We start from the raw sequence: 9,828 nt of genomic DNA, 5'->3' as shown, positions 1-9,828 counted from the left end.
CCCAGTGTGAATGTGCGTGCGGGCCTGTTGGCACCAGACGGCTATTTAAACCTGACTGTCTCTCTGGGTTCTTGCTGTCTGATCTACAGCATGTGTGTGCTCTGATCCTGAAAACCGTTTCCTGTACCTGAACTTTACCCAGCTTGTCTCTGACCATCCCAGTCTTCCGCCTGCATCCGACCACGGCTTGTCTGACTACTCTTCTGCTTGATCCTCTGGTACCTCTGCTGCCCACCTGATAACTGACCCGGCTTGTCTGACTCTTCGCTCTCTGTATCCTGGCTTCTGACACCTGCCTGCTGCTCTGCTCCCAGTTTGTGGTCCAGCTCCTGCCTGCAGTCCAGTTCCAGTCTGAGGTCCAGCCCTGGTACATTGGTTCCTGGTCCCTGTCAGCTGCCCAGCTTCCTGCTCGCTGACCAGCTCCTGTCTGCAAAACAGTTCCAGTCCGAGGTCCTGCTCCGGTATCCCGGTTCCTGGTTCCTGGTACCCACCTGCTGCCCAGTTCCTGTCTGCCGCACCTGCTTGCTGATCCAGCTCCTTCCAGGCTCCTGCCTATCTTCTGATCCAGTCTGAGGTCCTGCTACACAGTGCTTCCTGGGTTCCTGATCCATCTTCTGCTGTTAATCCTGGCAGGCACTAGTGCCACTACTGACTCGTGTGCTTCCTGCTCATCCTACCAGGGCCCTCGAGTCGGAGCCGCAAGAGAGGTCACTCCCTGCAGGTCGGGCTCGTGCACTAGGTACGTGACACCCCGCTTCTTCTTCCATCTTCTTTCTTCTGGTCTTCTTCCTTCTGTGTTCTTCTTCTTCCTCCATCTTCTTGTTCAGAGGAGGGCTCCCACTGAGGCGGATCGTTCGGAGGACGAAGCGGAGAAGAAGCCGGAGGAAGATGCCAGACAAGAAGAGTGGAGGAAGAAGAAGACAGAGAAGAAGAAGATGGAGAAGAAGAAGAACACCAAAGGAAGACCTGAAGAAAGAAGATGGAAGAAGAAGTGGAAAGAAGAAGAAATTAATAAAGAACTTGTCAAAATCCATGTTGGATGGATGGCTGCAATGGGTACAGTGCACTACACATCCAGCCCACAGTGCTGCTGCCACTGATCTCTCCCCTCTCCTCTCACACTGTACAGATCTGTACAGAGAGGGAAGAGAGTAACCAGATATGATGTAAACGGCGGCTGTCAGTGGCTGTTTACCATTTACCGTGATGCAGGACCCGGCAGTCATGGATGTTCTCAGGTGTGTGCCCCAGGGGGCGCATGAGAGCGGGATTCTGTGAGGACGTCATAGTATGCCCTCCCAGAGTTATCCGACCACGCTACAGTCATCATTCGGCTATAGCGCGGTTGGCAAGTGGTTAAAGCAATTGCATTTACTTTTTTTTTTTTAATAACAAACATGTTTTCCTTACCTGTTCTGGTTTTGAACAGAGTAGCTCCAATCCTGCCCTTCTTGGGCTCCCTGCTGGCTGCCCCTCCCCACCAAGTGCCCTAATGTCAAGCCGCTTGCGGAGAACTTGTTAATGCTTGCTCCCGAGTCTACTATGTGTGTGTCCATAGACACACACAGAGCTGATTGGCCCCACACTCTGATCCGTGATGCAGGACCCGGCAGTCACGGACGTTCTCGGGTTCTCGTGAGAGAGCGGGATTCTGTGAGGATGTCATAGTACACCCTCCCAGAGTTATGCGACCACGCTGCAGCTGTCATTCAGATCCTGAACCTGGATTGGCAGGGTGGCAGGCCTCCCTAAATACCCAGGGTCAGCCCAGCTGATGAGGAGTTAATCAAGTGGAAGAGCTGGAGATGGAGTGCTAGTTATCGGGCCTTTGAGGGAGCTCCCCAGTCTGGGGGGGGGTGGGGTGACCTTGGGCTGAGGCTTGGGTGTGGACGGGGATGTGCACTGTGTTGTCATGGGCAGTGGAGTCAGGCAGCTGCAGCTAGGAGGGCTGGCAGGGCCTGAAGAGGGCTGACTGGGATCTAAAGCCACATGTAGGACAACTAGCACAGGAATTTCCCTACACTTAAAGGGCCCCTGCCTATAATGAGCATTTGCAAAGACCGGACTGAGCAGGGTGACAGGTGGGCCACGTCACTCAGCGGCCCCTATTGGGGAATGCTACATGCACATCACATGTGACAGTTTGTATGGCTGAAATCGCATCGCATCAAGAATGTACGGGACCCTTTTTTTGATCTGCACAGGAACTGAAGTGCATGGATCTGAACACCGATTCAGACCGAGTTAGAATAGTCCAACTGTATAAACCTTCACCCACCATCACCTGTCCAGGGTCTGTGGGTATTGGGCTGTTGGTTGGATAAATACGGAAGAAAACACAAAGACCGGGACATGCTGTATGATTACTTTATTGTTTATAGAAGGTTCACACAATTTCAATTTTAAAAGTTTCCTATTTAAGCTCTGGTATATACTTATAGTAGTTATTATTTTGCTGTAATAGTACTACTACTAATATTAATAATAATTACAATAATAATTAGAGCTGTACTAAGTGAGAACTCACAGAGACATTATAATATATATTATATACAATTCTACAATCAGCCCCCGTACACACGGTCGGACATTCCGACTGATAATCCGACCGTGTTGGACTTTTTTCCATCGGAATGTCCGACCAACAAAGATTGAGAGCTGGATATAAAAATTTCCAACGACATGATCCGATCGTTTGTAGAGAATTCCGATCGGACAAAGTGCCACGCATGCTCAGATCAAATTCCTAGACCAAAGCTATTGGCTACTAGCCTGAACGTAGTCCCATCGTAACGAATGAACGTCCTCACGTTCCGAACGATCGGATTTTCCACCACCTTTGTCCGACCGTGTGTATACAACACCAGTTTCGGACAAAATCCGTCTGAAAAAATCGGACTTTTTTTGTGGTCGGACATTTTGTGGTCGGAATGTCCGACCGTGTGTACGGTGGCTTAGAGCCTTTTACAGCCTGGACATTGTACATACCATCCTGTATTTGGAGGTTACGGATATTGAATATCTAATAATGATTTTCTTTCTAATTTCTATAGTAAGGCCATGCAAAGCACACCGATGATGTAATACACAATGCTGTAACCCATAGTGACCATAGCTAACAGTAACCTGTAACTAGGTGACTCTCACATAACATTTTCTATCCTCGTAATTTTAAAGCATACACTTTTATTTACAGATTTTAAAATTGCTTTTTCAATTTATTTGGCAACAAAATGTTCACATTTCTGTGAATTAGTTGATGAGTTGCAGCCAAAATATATTTCACACTGGGGAATGGAACCCATAAAACTTGGTTTCGGGGACATGAGGTTGGATCTCCCCAACAAGGACACAGAACTCACTATAAACAAGACAGAGGTTCTAACCTTCTAAGCCCCTGTACACACGGTCAGACATTCTGCCAACCAAATCCGTCAGATTTTCTCCGTCGGATTTTGCCCGTCGGATCTTGTCTGAAACGGTTGCATATACACGGTCGGACTAAGTTGTCGAAAAATCCGATCATTCAGAACGTGATGACGTAATTTTGTTACGATGGGACTAGTAGACAATAGCTTTGATGTAGGAATTTGATCTGAGCATGCGTGGCACTTGGTCCGATCAAAATTCTCTACAGATGATCGGAGTATGTCCGACCGGCCCAGTTGGTCGGAAAATATTTCCAACATGTTGGAAAATTGGGTCCGACGGAGATTCGGACGGAATCAGTCCGATGCAGACCACACACAGTCGGATTATTCCGACGACACGGTCCGATAGGACACATTCCGACGGATTTTCCGACCGTGTGTACAAGGGCTTAAGATTTTTTTATTTTTTTTGCAATCGTGGTCTCCATGGTGGAGAAGATCCCTTCACGTCTGGTCCCGGTGATCTCATTGTAGTTGCCGCTCATTACCTTTTCTACGTAAATACAGAATTTAAGCCAAACATTATTTATAAATGTAACAAGTTCACTTCAGTTAAATAAACTACATAAATCTACATAGTTTATTTTTCAGTTTTGGGTTTCCGTGGATTAAAATTAGACTTTGAACAGTTGGAATCGTCAGGACAATTACCCAGATACTAAATGTAAAAAAAACATTTTGGGATGAGATGAATGAAACCACCATAAATAAAATGTAATAAGTCAAGTCCAGGACGAGTCTCATGATTATGATCCTGGTGGCCCGGATGTGTCCCTGGAGCTGAGAGGACGTTATGTGAGATTCACTGAGGTTCATCCTCCAGACGTGTCTCAGCAGTGATGTGACACATTGACCGATGCAGAGACAAGTCATAGTGATAGGAAGAATACATCCAAAGAACGAGTTAAACATGGAGAAACTGAAATTTATTGCAGCATCATAATAATTGGTTATCAAAGTTATGTTTTGTATACGTTCGACTTCTGCCAACCAAACACAAGGCAAATTGATGATGATTGAGCCAAGAACTGACCCCACGATGAGCTGAGGAACAGAAGACAGGAACACGGCTTTCATCCTCAGAAGATAAGGGTGGGAAAAGTTCACCAATCGGACATAGTAGAATATGGAGAGCCAAGCGGTGTTCCAGGTACTGGCATATAAGAGAATGAACTGTAGGGTAAGCATTAAAATAAATAGATTCTTACCAAGGTTGAAGGACATCTCATGAGTGCTCAGCACGCCATCGAAAGACAGGCAGACCTGCAGGATAATATTGGTGAGCGCTATAGACATTTGGATTTGGTCGCAGACAGCAGAGTTTCTGCTCTTTTTCCACTGTAACAAATACAACGTCAGAAGTAAAGAGTTGAGCATTGTCCCGGATAGACCGGTGAGAAGTGAGAACACGAGCAAGAACAGATCTATGGCTGTGATCATCTCAGAAGAATGAAGAGTGTTTGTTGGGTTCTCCTTCTGCAGGGATAAGCTGGATAAAATAATAGTACAGATATAAAGTGAAATCTGTCAGAAGAGACTCAGAGACGACGTATCACGGAATGCAAATCTCTCCAGGATCCGGTTGCCGGGTTTGATAGGCAGAAAACATCTCATCGGGTTTCATAGGAAATCACTCGCTTCATCTGATCCGTGTTTGGTTTGTACCGGTGAGCTCAGGAACATTCTACAGAAATAAATCACATTCTACCAAAAAAAAAATGCTGTTTTGTCTATAAGAACATCTGCCCTGTTTCTAGGGCAACAACAAACATGGAGGCCCATTAGGGTATATGTACTGAATAACACATAAATAATTGCAGTTTTTTTTTAAATAAATTACTTGTTTTCCCCATTTCTTTTTTATCCATTGTTACATCTCAGTGCTGTTGATCTCCTGAAGTGTCTGGTGGGAAGCTTGAGGTGCTGGGGGGGCTCCTCTTGCGGTTCAGTGCAACGCACCCCTGGAAGCCGGACAGGGAATGCAGTGCCCAACGAAGCACGGTTTTGCCGGTCATTGAAGTTTGATGAGCCGATCACCGGAGAATAGCTGTAACAGCCAAGATGCGCTGTAAGGCAGACGTGCTTGGATGATGACAGATGTATGTGGCAGTGGAGCAAACCATGGCCAGGGGTCATACGCAGCAGATCAGTCCAAGGAAGGTTCACATAGCAAAACTGGAACAAGCCGGGGTCATACACGGTGAGATTGGTAATAGCAAAAACTCAAACACAATGGAGCAGACAGGTGCAGAGTCAGGGTGCAAGCCAAGGGTCAAGCCAAGAGAGCAGGGTAAGCGAGACACAACAAGTTGGGTCAGTAGCGGGGGGGGTCCAAGAATCCGAATACACAGAGGCACAAGGAAATACGGGGGAGCTGATGGTAACCCAGACATTTGCAGGTGTCAGTAGTAGGTTTAATATAGCCAGAGGGCATCAGCATCTGTCATGTTGTGCACACGCATCTGCATGCGCCCGTTCGCGCCATCGCTCATTTGCGTGTTTTCACGTTCACGCCATTGTGCACATGTGAACGGGTGTGTGCCTGAAGCAGCCATGATGAGTGCTGGTAAGTTTGCCAGTTCTTCAGCCATTTCCCTGACAGTAAGCCTTTTTGCATCCACTTCCTTTCTACATAGAGTTTAGCAATAGAAGCATCCAGGTGGTTACAACAGCGGACTATGTAACGTTGAAGTGGTAGCTCGGAGTCTCCATATATGGTTGACTCCAACAATATACAAGGACATTTACATAAAATGATATGGGCTATATAGGTACCTCATCCTTACATATGTGGAAACTTTTATAGAACAGGTTGAGCGGACTATACCGGTACCAGTAAAGAATGATCACAACATATTTCTAAATAATTGTCTTTATTACAAAAAAAGTATAAAACATGTTTACCACATTGTGATACAACCACAAACATTGGCTCAAGTCAATAAGATCAAATTGGTATTTGTAACAATAAAACTCTGTTGCTACTGTGTCGAGAGGTTGACGCGTTTCACATTTGTGCTTCCTTAGGACCTCAACCACGGACAGAGATCCTCTTCAAAAAGTGGGGACATAGCTATTAAGCGCATATTGAATCAAATGTATGTGCAACATCTTTATGTAAGTGGTCTTCAAAGCATGCCGATTTATTTTTTTATTTTTCTTGCATATTTCTCACACTTAAATGATTCAGATCATCAAACAAATTTGAATATTACACAAAGATAACCCGAGAAAATCCAAGATGCAGTTTCTAAATTATTATTTCATTTATTAGGGGGAAAAAAGCTGTTCAAACCTGCCTGGTCCTGTGTGAAAAAGTAATTGCCCCCTCCCATGCTGAATCATGAATGAACTGTGATTAACCATAATTTTTTGGAAAACCAAGTAAAATTTTCATTGGCTATCCTTAGCCAGGGGTGACGCTTATCCTTAGGATTTGACCATTTACCATTTCTGTTCACCTGATGTCCCTTTTTGGTATATGAGTTTTTTTCGAGCATAAAACATAAGCGATCGCCTATATCTCAACAATTTTTTCAATTGATTTCGTGGCCGGTTTTTTTAGCCCCCTGCGATCCAGCATGGCTGTGGGTGATTGTTGAGGTGGACAAATTTCCCTATAATACCACCTTTGTAGTGGTAAAAGATCTCTTTGAAATACTCACACATCCCCTGAAGAAGCAAATATCTCTGCGAAACATGTTGGGATAATGTGTGTTTAATGAGAATATCCACTGTTTTGTACTGTCCACCGTTTGTTTTTACACTTCATTAATAATTGTAAATGAATTTTAATTTTGAATTTAATAAACATTTGTAATACAATTTTGTAATCAGTTCTATAATGTCTACTATGATCTAGCTAACGCCCGCACCGTTAAAATCCCTATCGCCCCCTTCTTGTTCTTTATTTATGTTTCAACTCTCAGGGATGTGGTGCCTTACTTATTTGGTGTTTGCGATGTTGAACCACTAAAATGTTCTACTCGTGATTAACCATAATTTTTTGGAAAACCAAGCTAAATTTTCATTTGCCACACCTAAGCCTGATTACTGCCAGACCTGTTGAATCAAGAAATCACATAATCAGAAGCTGTCTGACAAAATGAAGCACGTTAACAGATCACAAAAAGCCACACATCATGCTACAATCTAAAAAAAATAAAATAAAAAAAAAAGAACAGATTATAAACAAAGTAATGTACATGTCCAGGAAGGGTTTCAAATACATTTCTAAGGCTTTGGAACTCCAGAGGACCACGGTGAGAGCCATTATACACAAATGTAGATAACTTGGAGCAGTGGTGAACCTTCCCAGATGTGGCCGGCCTACAAAAATTACTCTGTGATGACTACTCATCCAGGAGGTCATAAAAAGAACCCAGAACAAAATTTAAAGAACTGCAGGCCTCATTTACCTCCGGTAAGGTCAGTATTCATGATTCAATAATAAGAAAGAGACTGGGCAAAAATGGCATCCATTAGACATGTGCAAAAGGAAAAAATTTGTTTAGTTTAGTTTAGTTTTAATTCATTAATTCATTCATTTTGTTTGGTTATATTCGTTAAATTTGTTTTCGGATTTCGTTTCATTTTCTACCGAATTCAAAAAATCGGTCGCATTCGAAAATATTTCTACAAAATTCGAAAATATTTCTGCCGGATTCGAAATGATTTCAACATAATTCGAAATGATTTTAACCGCATTCGAAACTATTTCAACCGGATTTGAAAATATTTTGTGACCCGAATTTAGGGCCATGTATCTTGGGGTCACTTGGGGCTAGAAACCCCAAATTTGGATATGTTGTAGTGTTAGTACTATTGTGTTTGCACACCAAATTTGGGATTTCTAGCTATAAGTGACACCGAGATATGTGGCCCCAAATTCGGGTCACAAAATGTCATTCTCTGCTGCAGAAAAGTGCTTGACTTTGGGGCCACGTATTTCGGGGTCACGTGGTGCTAGAAACCCTAAATTCGGAGATGTTGTAGTGTTAGTACTATTGTGTTTGTATACCAAATTTGGTGTTTCTAGCTATAAGTGACACCGAGAAATGTGGCCGCAAATTCGGGTTGCAAAATGTCATTCTCTGCTGCAGAAAAGTGCTTGACTTTGGAACCACGTATCTCGGGGCCACTTGAAACCCCAAATTTGGTATGCACACACAATAGAACTAGCACTACAAAATCTCCAAATTTGGGGTTTCTAGCACAAAGTGACCCCGAGATACGTGGCCCCAAAATCGGGTCACAAAATGTCAAGCACTTTTCCGCAGCAGAGAATTACATTTTGCGACCTGAAATTTGGGGCAAGATATCTCAGGGTCACTTATAGCTAGAAAAAAGAAAAAAGGCAGTAACACCCCAATAAAGGGTCAGAGGGCGCTGGTCACTCCTAATAAGTAAAGAAAAAACAAAAAGATATCCCCTGGGTGGGGTTTTTAACAGCATATATTACCTGTGAGGGCTGATATATATATACACAGTAGGAATAACTACTGAGATGACGCGGAAAGTTTGTAATACAATTATTTATTGATAAAAGAATTAAATGGGTGACACGGTGGTCAGGAAATTGAGCTCCACTTGGTGAATAATGGTACATGTATAGACAGGGAAATTACATCATATGAACCCTATTACATCTGTATACACAGTAAAACATAGATAAAAGTAATCCTTTACGCGTTTCGACCCACTCAGGGGTCTTCTTCAGAAGGTTTATCTATTGTAAAAGAGAGGACAAACATAAATATATATCCATACATTATGATATATTGAAGGTAACCTACTATAGACATAGTGAATGTCTGATATAGTGATATTGTACAAATATCGGTTACTATATATCACAGGTGAATACCTGTACAATCCACGGTGGAGATCCTCTTTGAAAGACAGGAATATGCTCAGACACATCCCCCATATCAATCATTCATTGATGTGCCACAGCTCATCTAGCTGGTATAGGTCGCTGTGTCCTACCATCAAAGGAGGGCAGGGAAACGGAATCCAACAAACGGGATGGCTTGCGAGGGATCACATCTCTAATTCCACCTCCTGTGTGTAGGTTGGAGGGGAGTATAGACGTGGACAGCCCAGGGTCAAGGGCGACACCCTGCAGTAGGACAAAATATAGAGGTAATAAAAAAGTTTTTATATGTATAAGTGTATATAAAATACACTAATTGGGTACTATCTGGTCTATAAATGGAGAACACAGGTCCCACCAGAATAGTGTATAAATAGGGAAACTTGTGTATGGATTCCCAGATAGATCAGCACACTATGAAACCAAAAAGAGTGAACAACCATAGAAAAAAAATCATAGAAAAAACACCTGTGAATGACACGGAAGTGTGAAGAAACTATAACCGTGAGAGTAAAGAAACAA

The 9,828-nt window shown here is 43.3% G+C and overlaps 1 protein-coding gene across 1 annotated transcript in view; it reads right to left on the bottom strand.

The window, feature by feature from the left end:
* Positions 1-3,992: 3,992 nt before the first annotated feature.
* The window catches only part of LOC143925287 (taste receptor type 2 member 9-like), a 35,910-nt gene continuing 30,074 nt past the window's right edge, over positions 3,993-9,828 (bottom strand). The window contains exon 2 of the mRNA XM_077449871.1: positions 3,993-4,920. Within this exon, the coding sequence (XP_077305997.1) occupies positions 3,993-4,920 (928 nt within the window). The remainder of the gene's footprint in view (positions 4,921-9,828) is intronic.

This window comes from Lithobates pipiens, unplaced genomic scaffold (genome assembly GCF_037356315.1).
Source record: "Lithobates pipiens isolate NorthernLeopardFrog02 unplaced genomic scaffold, aLitPip1_a1.2 Scaffold_22, whole genome shotgun sequence".
Classification (NCBI taxonomy): Eukaryota; Metazoa; Chordata; class Amphibia; order Anura; family Ranidae; genus Lithobates; species Lithobates pipiens.
Note: the sequence above shows the minus strand (reverse complement) of the source record. Positions and strands in the feature narration are given on the sequence as shown.